Genomic DNA, 16,600 nt, shown 5'->3' on the forward strand with positions numbered 1-16,600 from the left:
AAAATCGATCAGTTTTCTGAGGCCCTTATGCTCACAAGGGTCCTGGTAGTGCTGGAATCAGTACCAGCTGTCATCGGGCAGCAGGCAGGGTACAACCTAAACTGGTTGCCAGCCAATTATGGGGCACATGGAGACAAACAACAGTAGCACTCACAATCACACCTCGAGCCAATTTAGAGTCTCCAATTAAAGCGTGTTTTGTTTTTGGGATGTGGGAGGAAACGAGAGTGCCCGATAAAAATCCACACAGGCATCGGGAGGACATGCAAACTATTTGAACCCCAGTCCTCTGAACTGTGAGGCCAACGCTCTACAGCTGTGGCTTTTTTTAAAAAAAAAAATACTTGCTTAAAATCTCTGCTTGCATGAGAGGACATGTCTGCTGAGTCAACTATGGGAATCTTTTTGGCAAACATTTGTAAATTGATTATGAAAAACTGTACTCCCAGAGGAAGAATCGAGTCCTCAATAATTCAAAAAGGAAATTCAGTACTAGGTTTGGCATAAAACAATATTTGTTTTTGTGTTTATTTATGACAGGGTGGAAAGGTGGTGCACCTGAAGAGCGTTGGCCTCACAGTTCTGAGGACCAGGGTTCATATCCCAGCCCTGCCTGTGTGAAGTTTGCATGTTCTCCCCGTGCCTGCATGGGTTTTCTCTGGGCATTCCGGTTTCCTCCCACATCCCAAAAACATGCGACATTAATTGGTCACTCTAAATTGCCCCGAGGTGTGTTTGTCTCGATGTGCCCTGCAATGGAACTTTCCGATGGCTATCTTAAGCCCCCCCCAGCCATGTCCCACCAAAATGGTGATTGAACAGAACATGTTTGAAGTCGATTCTCTATTGCGTATTCCAGATAATATTGGGGTATGTTTTTTGCCAAATGCATCAGACTTGTCCAAGAGAGTTCTACAGAGAGGTCTCAACAATTTCACGTAAGCATACAGTCTGTACACTGAATTAAGATTTTAGACGGAGCAGGATGCGATGTCAGAGTTACAGGGAAATGTTGGCGATTGATGCAAAAAAGTTTGACGCCTCACAAACTTCATATTAAAATCCAACAGGATGAAATAGTGGAATCCTACTGCGCTTGTAAAGCAGAGTGAACGCAGTGCTCTGTCTTAAAAGTCTGATGTGATACAAATAGGTGAATAGAAATTCTTTGCATGGTATCGCGCATTTGCGTATGACAAACCCGACTCTTCGGCATAAAACATTACACACTTCATTCAGCAGGTCAGTGATACACTAACAAAGTGAAAGTTGTTCTCCTGCAGTGTATAAAGCTCTGAGAATAATTCAAACTCAGAGAAGATACTTCTCCCTCACTTACCTTCGAACATACAGCCTTGTGTTTGTTGCTATTTTCCACATTTAGTTGTACGTGCGGTCTTCCGCAAGCCTTAATCCATCTAGACTCTGTTTTATGCATTGCGAAATGAATTAACCAGGCCCCTTGTAACCTAGCAGGATATCTTTCATCAGAATTGCACGTTCCCCAAGCGCATCTGAGGACCATTTTCTTCATAACATTAACTTTTCCAAGCACGCGCTACAGACAACCAGCATTGCTTGTGGGACAATATGGCGAGAGGGGCATGCCAAGCCAGGGGTTAAGACAATGCGGCTATCTCATTGGCTTTTATTGTACGAGTGATTGACAGGTCGGAAAGGTCCATTGGCTGGCAACCAGTTCAGGGTGTACCCCGCCTCCTGCCCGTTGGCAGCTGGGATAGGCTCCAGCACCCCCCACGACCCTTGTGAGGATAAGCGGCGAAGAAAATGGATGGATGGATATGGATGTTTTGTATTGCTTTATATGTTTCACCTTTTTTTTTTTTTTTTTTTTTTACTCCTGTCTTCATTTCAGGGGTTGAACTTTGCTTGCCCGCCTGGCGTTTCTCCATGACCATGGTGGCCAGTTTCCTGATGGTCGCAGGGCAGCTCCTGATGCCGGGGTTGGCTGCTTTGTGCCGTAATTGGCCAGACCGAGATGATTGGCAGGTCCTTCAGATTGTAATAATAAGCCCTTTTGTATTGATGCTGCCCTACTTTTGGTGAGTTCACCGAAATTGTATGTACAACTCACATACTGTATAGTTCCAAGCATTTTTTTTGTTCTTTTGGCAACACATTCTGTTCTGACTCGCATTACTATTTCTATGTATTTTCTATTATTTTTTTAGTGTGTCTTTTCCTCATTGCAGGATTTTTCCTGAATCATTGCGGTGGCTGTTGACCACCCAGCACTACAGACGTTCAAAAGCTATGATGGTACACATTGCAAGAAAGAACCAGGTTGACATAATGGCTGAACCTAGCAGAGTTCTTTCAGGTGAAAAATATTTCAGACAGCGTCAACATCAATCGTTCAAACCTAAAGTCCTGCCAGGTTTTGTGCAGTTTTACACATGATTACAAGATTTTGTGGTGCTGTTTCAGGTGAAAAAAAGCAATGCAATAATCAGAATATGACTTTTGTGTGGGGTAAATGTTTTCAAAATATTTCCCACATTAACCTGGATTTACACGACATGGTCCAAGTAATGCAGTTCATATATTTTTGTTCTCAAGTAGTATAATTTACATATGTGTCATGGAAGTGTAAAAGGAATGCATGAACAAATGGGAATGTCACGATAATTATTTTTGATATAGTAATTATTAGGGAATTATTACATAATTACTATATCAACCTGTCAATCAATTAATAAAATGGATATGATCTGGTTTTTTCCCCGATACGTTCTCATTGTTGTGGTCTTCTGATGCATGGATCACACAGAGAGCCAACACACTTCTGGGTGATCACAAGTGGGCTCATGGAACGCTGGCAGACCAGTACACTTGCTAGTGCTGGCTATATCTATGATGGTCCGACCGGTCCAGCCCTGGCTGTGCAGGTCCCCTGCACAGCTGCGTTGATTAGGAGGCGCACACCTGCGCCTCATTGCTGATAATTAACCCCAGTCTATATAGGACCCAGCGAACGGTCTGGCCTTGCCAGATTGTCGCCATCCATGCCTCGTTCCTGGACTTTCTCGTTTCTGATCCTGAACCCTTGTGCCTGTCCTCCGACCAACCCCATAAGCTTAACACCCTTGACACTCATGCTCTCTCTGACTGATCTCCCGTGTACCGATCCCTGCTTGCCCGGTGACCCGCCTTCTACGCCTGACGCCCGGTTACCGCTGCTCCAGTTGACTGTCTGCCTGATCCCCGACCTTGGAACGAATAAACACTTTTTGTCCTCTCCCCCACTGATGGGTCGTGACAATATCCAAGACTCCATAGCCTTGCTCTTTCTGCAATGCATAGATTCACACCACAGAGACACACAAGGGAAAATTAATTTTCAAAATTTATGTTGTTTGCTAGCCACAAGATAAGGAGCTACACTGCAAGATAACTTCTTCTTTTCCTTTCAGCTTGTCCCGTTAGGGGTCGCCACAGCACGTAATTTTTTTCATTTTAGCATATCTCATGCATCTTTCTCTCCAACACCCACTGTCCTCATGTCTTCCTCACAACATTGATCAACCTTCTCTTTGGTCTTCCTCTTGCTCTTTTGCCTGGAAACTCCATCCTCAGCACCCTTCTACCAATATACTCTCTCGCCTCTGGACATCACCAAACCATCGAAGTCTGCTCTCTCTTACATGGTCTCCAAAACATACAAATTTGGCTTTTCCTCTAATGAGCTCATTTCTAATCCTATCCAACTTGTTCACTCCAAGCGAGAACCTCAGCATCTTCAATCCTGCCACCTCTAGTTCTGGTTCCTTTTGTCTCTTCAGTGCCACCGTCTCTAATCCGTACATCATGGCTGGCCTCACCATTGTTTTATAAACTTTGCCCTTCATCCTACCAGACTCTTTTGTCACAAAACACACCAGACACCTTCCGCCAGCTGTTCCAACCTGCATGGATCCATTTCTTCACTTCCTTACCACACTCACAATTGCTCCGGATTGTTGACCCAAGTATTTGAAGTCGTCCACCCTCGCTACCTCTTCTCCCTATAGCCTCACTCTTCCCCCTCCACTCCTCTCATTCACACACATATATTCTATTTTACTTTGGCTAATCTTCATTCTTTTCCTTTCCTGTGCATGCCTCCATCTTTCTAATTGTTCCTCCACCTGCTCCCTACATTCACTGCATATCACAATATCATCTGTGAACATCATGGTCCAAGGGGATTCCAGTCTAACCTCAACTGTCAGCCTATCCATTACCAAAGCGAACAGGAAGGGGCTCAGAGCTGATCCCTGATGCAATCCCACCTTCACCTTAAATTCTTCTGTTAGTCCTACGGCACACCTCACCACTGTTCTGCTGCCCTCATACATGTCCTGTACTATTCAAACATGATTCTCCGCCACACCAGACTTCCGCATGCAGTACCATAGTTGCTCTCTCGGTATTCTGTCATAGGCTTTCTCTAGCTCCACAAAGACACAATGTAGCTCCTTCTGACCTTCTCTATACCTTTCAGTTAGCATCCTCAAGGCAAATAATGCATCTGTGGTACTTTTTCTAGGCATGAAACTATACTGTTGCTCATAGATACTGACTTCTGACCTAAGTCTACCCTCCACTACTCTTTCCCATAACCTCATTGTGTGGTTCATCATCTTTATTCCTCGATAGTTCCCACAACTCTGCACATTGCCTTTGTTCTTAAAAATGGGAATGAGCACAATTTTCCTCCATTCTTCAGGCATCTTCTCGCCCACTAGTATTCTTTTATTCTTAATTTAATGAGTTGGTCAAAAACTCCAAAGCCACCTCTCCAAATTGCTTCCACACCTCCACCAGTATGTCATCAGGACCAACTGCCTTTCCATTTTTCATCCTTTGTAGTGCCTTTTGAACTTCCCCCTTGCTAATCATTGCCACTTCCTGATCCTTCACACTTGCCTCTTCTACTCTTCTGTCTCTCTCATTTTCTTCATTCATCAACTTCTCAAAGTATTCTTTCCATCTATTCAGCACATGACTGGCAACAGTCAACACATTTCCATCTCTATCCTTAATCACCCTTACCTGCTGCACATCCTTCCCATCTCTATCCCTCTGTCTGGCCAACCTGTCGAGATCCTTTTCTCCTTCTTTTATATCCAACCTGGTGTACATGTCATCATATGCCTCTTGTTTAGCCTTCACCACCTCTACCTTTGCCCTATGTCGCATTTCAATGTATTCCTTATGCCTCTCCTCAGTCCTCTCACTGTACCTCTTCTTCGCTAATCTCTTTCCTTGTATGACTTAATGTATTTTGGGGGTCCACCATCGTGTATCCTTCTCCCCTTTCCTACCAGACGACACACCAAGTACTCTTCTGCCTGTCTCTCTGATCACCTTGGCTGTAGTATTCCAGTCTTCCGCCAGCTCCTCCTGTCCATCGAAAGCTTGTCTCACCTCTTCCCGGAAGGCCGCACACCATTCTTCCTTTCTCAGCTTCCACCTCCTGGTTCTCTGCTCTACCTTCGTCTTCTTAATTTTCCTACCCACCACCAAAGTCATCCTACACGCTGCCATCCTAGTAACCTCCTTCAGATTACATCTTCTGCACAAAATATAATCCACCTGCGTGCTTCTACCGCCGCTCTTGTGGGTCACTATATGTTATTGCCTCTTCTGGAAAAAAGTGTTCCCTACTGCCATTTCCATCCTTTTTGCAAAGTCCACCACCATTTGTCCCTCAAAGTTCCTTTCCTGGATGCCGTACTTACCCATCACTTCTTCATCGCCCCTGTTTCCTTCACTCACACGTTTAGTACAATGTGCACCAATCGCAACTCTCTCTCTCTGTCTGGGATGCTCAGAACTACTTCATCTTGTTCATTCCAGCATTTCTCTTTCAACTCTTGGCTCTTATCCTACTTGTGGGGCATAGCCACTATTCACACGATACACTGCAAGATAACTAACGACCAATTTAAGGAGCTAAACAGCTCGCTCCACCGCGATGACATTGTTTGAAATATTTGCGCTTCGCTCCGAGTTGTTGTGTGTGAATATGTATGTAAAAAAAGGCTTTAGAGATGGTATTATCTTTTTTTCCTCTTTACTGTTTTTGTTTGTTTGTTAAAATTCAAGTAAAATAGTGTAAAACAGCAGATTTTTAAGACATTTTTGGACTTCTTGACCAGTTAGCAAGTGTGAGTGACTGAACAGTCAACGCGCAAGTGGCAGAGTGGTTGTCTTTCAATCCATACATTCGGGCCTTGGTCCCCAGCTCCTTTGTGGCAAAGTTGAACTATTATAGAGCAAGATACTGAACCATCCCTTGCTCCTAGTGCTGCATCATCAGTAAATTAATTTTTCAATTGTGACTATGTATTTTGGTAATGATTGTTTGAATGAGGTGCTGGCGGCACGGTGGTTGACAAGTTCGCATATCTACCTCACAGATATGAGGTTCAAATCATGACCCCGTTGGTGTGGAGTTTGCATGGTCTCCCCGTGCCTGTGTGGGCTTTCCACAGGTACTTGGATTTCCTCCCACATCCCAAAAATATGCATGGTCGGTTGACTGAAGAATTTAAATTGTCCATAGGTGTGAGTGTGAGTGCTGATGTTTGGTCATTTATATGTGCCATGCTTTTGGCTGGCGACCACTTCATGGTGTACCCCACCTCACGCCTAAAGATGATTGGAAAAGGCACAAGCACACCCATGACCCTAGTGAGGATAAGCGGTATAAAAAATGGTTGGATGGATGGATGGATGGATGGATGGATGGATGGATGGATGGATGGATGGATGGATGGATGAGGTGCCTATGTAAAAACTGGGTGCACTGAAAATAGAGAGGTGCAGTACAATTGAAGATTTAATTTGACAATTGACATTTTCAGATATACAGTGAAGAAAACAATTGAACACCCTGCTATATTGCATGTTCTCCCACTTAGAAATCATGGAGGGGTCTGAAATTTTAATTGTAGAGGAATATCCACTGTGAGAGAGATCATCTAAAAAGAAAAATCCAGCAACCACAATGTATGATTTTTTTTTAATGATTTGTGTGACACACAGCAGCAAATAAGTATTTGAACACCTGAGTAAACCAATGTTAATATTTGGTACAGTAGCCTTTCTTTGCAATTACAGAGATCAAACATTTCCTGTAGTTGTTCACCAGGTTTGCACACACTGCAGGAGGGATTTTGGCCCACTCCTCCACACAGATCATCTCTAGATCAGACAGGTTTCTGGGCTGCTGCTGAGAAACACAGAGTTTCAGCTCCCGCCAAAGATTTTCTTTTGGGTTTAGGTCTGGAGACTGGCTAGGCCACGCCAGAACCTTGAAATGCTTCTTACGGAGCCACTCCTAGGTTTTCCTTGTTGTGTTTTCTGCGGGTCATTGTCATGTTGAAAGACCCAGCCGTGACCCATCTTCAATGCTCTGACTGAGGGAAAGAGGTTGTTCCCCAAAATCTCACAATACATGGCCACAGTCATCCTCTCCTTAATACAGTGCAGTCGTCCTTTCCCATGTGCAGAAAAAGACCCCCAAAGCATGATGCTACCACCCCCATGCTTCACAGTAGGGATGGTGTTCTGGAACTCATCATTCGTCCTCCTCCAAACACTGTTAGTGGAATTATGACCAAAAAGTTCCATTTTGGTCTCATCTGACCACAAAACCTTCTCCCGTGGCTCCTCAGTTTCATCCACATGGTCATTGGCAAACTTAAGACGGGCCTTGAGATGTGTTGGGTTAAGGAGGGAACCTTCTGTGCCATGCATTATTTCAAACCATGATGTCTCAGTGCATTACCAACAGTCACCTTGGAAACGGTGGTCCCAGCTCTTTTCAAGTCATTGACCAAGTCCTGTCGAGTAGTCCTGCGCTGACTCCTCACCTTTCTAAGGATCATTGAGAGCCCACGAGGTGGTATTTTGCATGGGGCTCCACTCCGATTGAGATTGACTGTCATGTTTAACTTCTTCCATTTTCTAATGATTGCTGCAACAGTGGACCTTTTTACACCAAACTGCTTGCCAAGTTCTCCGTAGCCCTTTCCAACAATGTGGAGTTGTTCAATTTGGTCTCTGGTGTCTTTGGCCATGTTACAAGATTGAGTCTTATTGATTGCATGGGGCGGACAGGTGTCTTTATGCAGCTAACGACCTCACACAGGTGCATCTGATTCAGGATAATACATGGAGTAGAGGAGTTTAAAGGTAGACTAACAGGTCTTTGAGGGTCAGAATTCTAGCTGATAGACTGGTGTTCAAATACTTATTTGCAGCTATATCACACAAATAAATCGTTAAAAAAATCATACATTGTGATTTCTGGATTTTTCTTTTTAGAATATCTCTCTCACAGTGGACATGCACCTATGATGAAAATTTCAGACCCCTCCATGATTTCTAAGTGGGAGATATAGCAGGGTGTTCAAAATACTCATCTTCTTCACTGTACATGATGAAAAAGTTCCATTTCTCTTTTATGGCTTCACATCATAATTGTCTCTTTGAGGTACTGGTACATCCTTGATTAGTTCTGAAAAGAAGCTGTCTCACAGTACAAGTGTAATGTTTTTAACCAGAGCTGGAGCAAGAAACGCACAAGAAACCACTGAGAACCTGCATAGTGAAGATGATGAGCACCAGGAACCTGTGGAAAAACATTGTGGTGCTGTGTGTCAACTCGTAAGTGTTTTTGTGCTTGTGCCAATGTCAAAGGCCCACTGAGCAGTATAGCTGAGTTCAGTATGCCATGGAATGATTTTCATAATTTGTGTTTCCACAATGTGGCGTGGATATTGGGATCGCTGCATCAGCTACATAAATAATGTGACATCGGACATAACAAAGTATAGAGTATAAGAAAAACATTATTTTAAAGAAATTGTCATTTCACTCAACTGTTCAATGGACTGCAGTGCATCTATTCACTGAAGTTACATAGTATAGTTAGTTTACTAATAAGTATCAAGGCAAAAATATTTGGCCTCATCAACAGATGGTCAACGCTGCTTCTTTTTTGCTTATTTATCCGTATTTTTGCAGGCTAACAGGCTATGGGATACACCACTGCTTCGCTCGCAGTATGATGGATCCGGAGGCCCAGCCCACTGCTTTGTGCCACACAGACTACTACACCATGGCTGGCATCGCCGTGGCAACATGCATGACACTTTGCCCCGTGGTCGGACTCATGGGTCGACGTGGAGGGCTTCTTACCTTCATGATCATCACAGCCCTTGCATCACTACTACAGTTGGGCTTGCTCAATCGTGAGTGTTGACAGAGATTCTCGATGTTGCTTGGAATAAAACAAAATAAGATGTTATTTATCAATCGTCATGATTCATGATTGGTGTTATAAATGTTCACTGCCACCTCAATGATAGTTTACACAGCTGAAGTCAAAAGTATATTGCCACTGTGCTTGTCCAGGTTTGTCCACTTTTTTGGGCAGACCGACAGGGTGGTCAGGGGTGGCTGTGGCAACCATAGACAGAAGGGGAGCTACCCCGCTTGACCTCCCCCATTCGTCATTGAAAAAATTCTGGTCAAATTTTGATCAGCAACCTCCTGCCCTGCCTTGTTGCCACCCCATTGAACTTTGGGCAACCCCAACGAAAAATTCCGGGCTTTGTCCCTGGGCATGTGCTCCAGCCAAAAATAGAGCAACCATCGACACAATTATTCATACAATTAAGAAAAAAGGTGTAGCATATGGATTATGGCTTACTGTATGTATTTGTTAACACAATCAAAACAGTAAATATTACTGTTTATTTATGTATTGTATCGGAAAAATTCGTGCAATATGAATCTTTATGTGTAGTACATTGGAAATTAGTTTTCAGGACTTCCACAGGTGAGATAGAATTAACAGGCACCCAATAAAAACAGAATCGATTTTAAGGGATGTGATGGAATTTTGTCATGTTTTCTTTTTCTGCCCTCCATACAACAACCACAAATGGCATCCAGTGTTTGGAAAGTACAGTCTTCGGCATGACACAGGTACATCTCATAGATGTTATTAGGGTTAACCTTTGAAAACTGGCCAGAAAAGATCAATTGCACTGTGTTTTTTCCTACCTGTTTTTCATCTTCAGTTCTGCGAGACAGTCTGAAGAGGAAATTCTCTGTGGCCTTCTCAATCATTGGCATGTTCTCTTCTCATGCTGTCAGCACGCTTAGCATTTTCTTTTGTGCTGAAATCACTCCAACAGTCATCAGGTAAGCCTCAATCATCATGAAAACAATATGTAAAGATCAATGTGGGCCTTCTTATTGCTGCTTAGTTTGTTCCTTTTAACAGTCAACAGCCACATTTTCAGAATCAGCTTTATTGGCCAATACAAATTTAGGACAGTAAATATAACACACCAATTACCATGTAAATAATTTCTCTAGATTGTGTAATAAGATGATAATGATGCTCAATTTTGAATCAGAGAGGCATTAGCTGTATAAAATGTTTATTGTTATAGTTGTAGGTTGTGAATGAAGAAAATGAAAGACAAAGAAGTGTAGAAGAGGAAAAGAAATTAATTTGTGAAGGACCAGGAAATACCAATGATTAGTAAGGGGGAAAGTTATAAAGGCACTCAAAGGATGAAAAATGCAAAGGCCGTTGGTCTGATGACATACCCGTGTTGGTATGGAAGCAATTTGGAGAGGTGTCAGTGGAGTTTTTGACCAACTTATTCAACAGAATACTCGCGGGTGAGAAGATGCCTGAAGAATGGAGGGAAAGTGTGCTAATTACCATTTTTAAGAACAAAGGCAATGTGCAGAGTTGTGGGAATTATAGAGAAATAAAGTTGAAGAGAATGAGTATATTGGTAGAAGGGTGCTGAGGATGGAGCTGCCAGGTAAAAGAGCAAGCAGAAAACCAAAGAAAAGGTTGATGGATATTGTGAGGGAAGACATGAGGGCAGTTGGTGTTAGAGAGGAAAATGCTGGAGACAGCCTTAGATTGAAAAAGATGACTCTGTGGCGACGCCTAACGGGACAAGCTGAAAGGGAGAAAAAAAAGAAGAAAAAGTAGGTTGCAGTGGTGTAGAACTGAGAGTGGTTTCTAATACTGTATTTGGGTTACTTCATTTAGCTGCATGACAGAATCAAAGTATTACACATAGCTGAATAATTGGTGCAGTTGTACATGGCCGCAAACTACAACCACAACAACCAACATATGGTCAAATGAATAACTTAATGTATAGCTCAAAACTGAGTTTTTTTATACTTCGACAGAGCTCTTTGTATTTACAGCATACTCAATGTCAAAAGTACATGGTAGCACAGTAGTTTGGTAGGTGCACATCTCACCTTACAATTCTGAGGTTGCAGGTTCAAAATCTGGGCTCCAGCTTTCCTATATGGACTTCTCACATGGGTTTTCTTTGGAAGCTCTAGTTTTCTTCCAGATTTCAAAAACATGCATAATTAAAGTCTCTAGTCTAAATTGTCTTTAGGTGTAAAAGTGGGTGTGAATGCTTGGTTGTTTATACAGTATGTCCCCTGCGATTGAGTGGCAACCAGTCCAGGGTGTACCCATCCTATTATACTCAATCTACAGGGAGATGCTCTTGCTCACCTGCGACCCTCGTTTGGACGATCTATTGCAATTATGAGCCATATACCGTATAGATTTATTATATATATTATCCTCATTAGTTTCGCGGGTGAGGTGGAGCTTATCACAGAATTTTGGAAAAAGGGGTACGGTACACCTTGAACTGGTGGCCAGTCAATTACAGTGCACACTTGTAGACACAACCAGTCACACTCACATTCACACCTAAAGACAATTTGGTTTTCTTTTTTTTTTTTTTTTTAAATACCATTGATGTTTTTGAAAGGTGGGAAAGAAAACTCACGGAAGCACAGCAAGAATATGCAAACTCGATACAGGCAGGTTGTGTTCTTAAACCCTGAGAATTGTGCTCCTTCAGAGAGCTGTTATGATTGTGAACCCATGTAAAAGTATTTGCACCACACATTATTATCCATCCATCTTCCGAGCCAATTATCCTCTCGGGGGTTGCGGGAGTGCTGGAGCCAATCTCTGCTGTCATCGGGCGGGAGGCGGGGTACACCCTGAACTGGTTGCCGGCCAATCGCAGGGCACATGGAGACAGACAACAGTTGCACTCACAATCACACCTTGGGGCAATTAGGGTCTCCAAGTAAAGCATGTTTTTGGGGATGTGGGAGGAAACCGAAGTGCCTGGAGAAAATCCATCCGGGCACCCGGAGAACATGCAAATTCTACACTGAGGTGGCCAGGATTTGTACCCCAGACCTCAGAACTGTGAGGCAAACGCTCTAACCAGTTTCCCCACCGTGCCGCCTCATATCAATGTATACAAAAAAATTAGGGCTAACTCGGTGTAAAAACAGAAGGCAGTGAAAAGATGATGAAGAAAAATAACACCCATCACCAAAAATATTAATGCAGATGAGAAAAAGAAAACAGTCGTATCATTTCTTTCCTTTTTTTGCATAACACAATCAACACAGTGAATAATACACCTATCAACAAAGGAGAGGCTACAATGGATATAAAATGTCAATACACCCCCTGTTCATGTTTTTGCAAGGTGGAGAGGGTCTGGGGCCAAGATGGTAGCATATGTACAATTCTCCTAAGGACACCAATAAATGCCCATCAACATTTTAAAACTCTTGGCGAAATTGATGACAGTTTTTATTGTGTTTTTTAAAAATTAATCAATGAAGGGCAAAAGTGGGGTAAAGCAAACTGGCACTGGCACTTGAGCCCCACAATTGACTGTGTACGTGCCTGTTTGCGAGGATAAGCAGGATGGAAAATGGATGGATGGGTGTTTAGCAAATCCTCTTCTCACTGATCAGGGGTGGCGGTCTCGGCCTGGTTTTGGCTAGCGCCGGCTTCGGCATGCTTACTGCGCCCATCATGGAGCTTCACAACCAGAAGGGCTACTTCCTGCATCATGTGATCTTCGCTTGCTGCACACTGCTGTGCATCATCTGCCTGCTGCTGCTCCCAGAGCCACGGGGTCAGCCACTGCCTGAGACCATGGTTGATGGAGAGATGTTCACCCGTCAAATTTTGCTCCATCCGGGCGAGCAACATCTTCTTCTGGCTAAGAGTGACAGGGACTACTCCCGCGTCCATGATACACCGCTTCACCTGTCCACCACGGGTGGTGCTACGGTAGCAGCAGCCACTGCTCTGGCAGCGGTACCTGCCTCATACTGCTTGGCGACTGGTGGCGAAGTGATTCGCAACCATGCAATGGCCAATGGCGTTTGAGCAAAACTGTACTTAGTTCGTCAGCAATTAACAAAACTGGAATGCTATTTGAACTTGTGATTTACTGTAACTATTTTGAAGGGACCAGCTATGTTATTAACCATGTGATTTGAAAAAATAAGTTGGAAGGTAAATTTTTAATAAATGGCGAATTCAAAAATTGCCAAAATATTTTGCCAGAGGTCTCCTGTAGTGCACTGCCTTTGACTCTTTTATGAGTCTTCCCCAGGTAAAAAGAGCTAACTGAGGCAACTGGAGTAGCTATGTGCGATGTGTTTTAGTTGGCATCTTCTAATTGTTATTTTTGCACTACAAGTCAAAGACACAATCAAGAATCTTGTGTTTTTAGCCAACACATTGCAGATGCAGGGATTGACTCAACCACTGTCACTTTTACATGTTTTTTTTCTTGTATGTGATCCACAGTGGCACTTTATCCTCTGAGGGGAATTTAGCATAGACACTTTTTTTTTTAAGTAAGCATTGCAGCTGTTGAAGGTGTATGATGGTTTTATGTGCAACCGGAGACCTTGGCACACCTTACGTGTTGCTATTAGAAACAGCACGTAATGCTAAATAGACACGAGAGTTGAATGGACTGGAAGTGATCTTCCACTACTCTAATGATGCGTCTCAACATTTTAAATCTCTTGATTTTGGACATTTTATCATGCTGCCCAATTTTGTCACTTGTGTAGTGTCCATGACTAGCAAACATCCTTCTCCATGTCTCCCTCTGTGTTCTCCGTACTGTGGCAATGATGTAATCCTACTCCTATGACAACTCTGGCCAATAAGCACAATTACAAAAATAAAGATGTGATGATTAGAATAGACCAGTCTGCCTAGAACAGTATTGACAGTTATTAGTGTTCATTCAGTTATTAATGTTCATTCATACAAGTATCCCTTAGTACTTACGTGTTAATGAACCTATCAATTATGATGTATTATATACCCATTAAACTTAGTTATTATAGTATATAAGCACACAATGTAGTGACATTAAACATGTCCCACTACATGGACAGAATTGTAGGATTCAACATATTCCTTCTACTTCTTTGCATGTATTGTATTTTGAACACCCTGTACGATTTGATAGTTCACGTTTTCAACAGTTAAACTGTAGAAAGAAAAAAAAAACAGCCACCAGAACCATTTTCTAAGGTGTTATTTTTTAATGATGCATTTGTATAAAAAGCCACTGGCTTACATGTTTTGATAATAAAATCACTTAATTTATTGTGTCAATAAAAACACTGGATGTGATTGTGGTGTATGTTCTTGTAAAAAATAAGTGAACAACCTGCTGTTACTGTTCATGGATATCCATATTAACATACAAAGAGGCTCACTTAAAAATCAAAATTTCCCTGGATAAAGCTGAAGTTCCTTTTTTATTCTGTTTTCCACAAGCAGAGAGAGGCTGCAGTCAGTCATTGGAAGGTTGTAACTCATAAATACTTGTTTTTTTGTCTTCTTTGCTGCAAAATGAGACAGAAACACAATGATTACATTGAAGGATTCACAGGTTTCCTCCATTCTCTTTCATCACTAAGATTATTACATGAGTTCTGTATAATACAGTACATCCAAGTGGAAGCTAAACTCAGTATTTGAAGAATAATTCTGGTCCCTTCTCAAATGTGACTCCACTCCAAAGGAATGTTAACAACAAATGGATTCTGGTCTAGATCCAGACACTGACTACCGGTATTTATAGATTATAAAGGCAATCATAATTTACGGAATGCAGACTTTAATTTCAGTGTGAAAAACAAAAAAATCAAAACAATGGAAGAATATTGTTTTATTTAATCTCTGTTAGTTGGTATTGACAATCTATTTGGGACATTACATTGGATGTTTCTACATTAAGATGTTCCACACATCTGTTTGAAGACATTTTTAAGATTGGGACATCTTTAACTTTTAATTTACGGCCAAGGATTGACTCCACAAATGTTTCCATCATCCTTCCATCATTCAGTTGCTTATAGTAGAATTTTGATACCTGCCAATGTACCAATGATTGAAAAGTGAGATAATCAAACAACGATTGATTTATCCATTGATTATTATTTAAATTAGATTGAAAATGTCATCCCTCTACTCAAAAATAACTAATTTCAAACAGCAGAAAGTTCACCTATTGAATGTGGGAGTGATTTAGTTATTGTTTGGTCCGTAACATATAGGAAAAACAGCACAAGTAAAAACTGAGGTTTGGAAATGTCTTATTTTCGTTGAACATAATAATCAGTCTGCTTTTACAGACTACAGAAATCAGGGAATATTTACAGCTGAGAGGCTCAAATTCTGACAATTCATACAATTTTAGGTTAAACAATGTCTTCAAGCAATGAATGGATGGTCAAAAGTTGATCAATTTGATAACTGAACTGAAATCTCTAGTTAAAATGTTACTTTGATCAGTACAGGTTGAACCAGTTAATAGTAAGGTTGGAAATACAGTACCAAATAAATTATTAGTGAATGCTTGAGGGAACAGATTGTAGTCATCTGACAATCATACTGTAGAATTTTCTTGTTCTGTGAAATTAAGGAAACTAGAATCCATTCCATTTTCCAAGCCCCTTATCCTCACAAGAATGCAGCAATACCTAATCTCTGTGCCAAAGAATTTGGAGCAGTTTCAGAAGGATCCCCCATCACGAGTGTTGATAATGGCATTAAGTCCTGTGGAAAAAGACAAACCAAACAAACCATAGGTAAGCAAATAATTTATTTATCACTGTAAAAGGATTTGAATTCGTCATGTGATGATGGCCCAAAGTTAAGTGTCGCTATTAAGGTCTTTGCTCCATCTGAGTTCAGGTCAACAAAGGAACAATATAAAGGATCCAGGTTTTTGCGGTCACAAATGAATACATAAATGACTTGCAAAGTACGTAACCTACATCAGATCACTTATAGGCCGCACATCATAATCACCAAGGTACTCAGTGGCACGACTTCACGAACATTCAAAGGGAAAACACATTTTGCGTGGCGAGCCCTTCTTAAGACGTTTTGTCGTATAAAGGTCCTTGTTCTTGTCAATGTGCTCGTGACTCACGTATCTGCTGCTCATTGAAACGGCCAAATTGGACAAAAGTGGACTCGAACCGACCCAGAGAAAAAAACCACCACTGAGCTTCATGACGTGAAAATGAACGGTCTGCTCCATGAATCTCTCCGAAAAATTGTGAACTGAAATAAGATCCAGCATCTCTTGGTTCCGCGGTTCACTCATTTATAATTATTTATTTCTGTATGTCTTGTGTTTGTTTGTTTAGGGTGGGGATC

The 16,600-nt window shown here is 41.9% G+C and overlaps 2 protein-coding genes across 5 annotated transcripts in view; one reads left to right on the forward strand and one right to left on the reverse strand.

Annotated features, from left to right (window-relative positions):
- LOC133503084 (solute carrier family 22 member 23) overlaps positions 1 to 14,776 on the forward strand; it is a 50,013-nt gene extending 35,237 nt beyond the window's left edge. For all 4 annotated transcript variants that reach the window (XM_061824232.1, XM_061824233.1, XM_061824234.1 and 1 more), the window contains 7 exons: positions 1,877 to 2,063; positions 2,214 to 2,341; positions 8,577 to 8,679; positions 9,040 to 9,266; positions 9,973 to 10,005; positions 10,101 to 10,224; positions 12,868 to 14,776. In XM_061824232.1, the coding sequence (XP_061680216.1) occupies positions 1,877 to 2,063; positions 2,214 to 2,341; positions 8,577 to 8,679; positions 9,040 to 9,266; positions 9,973 to 10,005; positions 10,101 to 10,224; positions 12,868 to 13,288 (1,223 nt within the window). In that variant the 3' untranslated portion in view covers positions 13,289 to 14,776. The remainder of the gene's footprint in view (positions 1 to 1,876; positions 2,064 to 2,213; positions 2,342 to 8,576; positions 8,680 to 9,039; positions 9,267 to 9,972; positions 10,006 to 10,100; positions 10,225 to 12,867) is intronic.
- Positions 14,508 to 16,596, reverse strand: psmg4 (proteasome (prosome, macropain) assembly chaperone 4). The gene is made up of 3 exons (XM_061824236.1): positions 16,371 to 16,596; positions 15,916 to 15,991; positions 14,508 to 14,775 (listed from the first exon to the last, which is right to left on the reverse strand). Exons 1-3 carry the CDS (start codon positions 16,545 to 16,547, stop codon positions 14,654 to 14,656), a joined length of 375 nt encoding a protein of 124 aa, XP_061680220.1. The 5' UTR covers positions 16,548 to 16,596; the 3' UTR covers positions 14,508 to 14,653.
- Between the last annotated feature and the right edge of the window lie 4 nt (positions 16,597 to 16,600).

Source organism: Syngnathoides biaculeatus, chromosome 7 (assembly GCF_019802595.1).
Source record: "Syngnathoides biaculeatus isolate LvHL_M chromosome 7, ASM1980259v1, whole genome shotgun sequence".
Taxonomy (NCBI): domain Eukaryota; kingdom Metazoa; phylum Chordata; class Actinopteri; order Syngnathiformes; family Syngnathidae; genus Syngnathoides; species Syngnathoides biaculeatus.

Excerpts from the sequence above, each read along its gene's own strand:
- psmg4 (XM_061824236.1), bottom strand. The coding sequence starts at position 16,547 with ATGAGTGAACCGCGGAACCAAGAGATGCTGGATCTTATTTCAGTTCAC. Across the intron at positions 15,992-16,370 it reads TTTCAATGAGCAGCAGATAC|GACTTAATGCCATTATCAAC; the intron begins GTGAGTCACGAG and ends CTTTTTCCACAG. Across the intron at positions 14,776-15,915 it reads TTCTTTGGCACAGAGATTAG|CAAAGAAGACAAAAAAACAA; the intron begins GTATTGCTGCAT and ends CTCATTTTGCAG.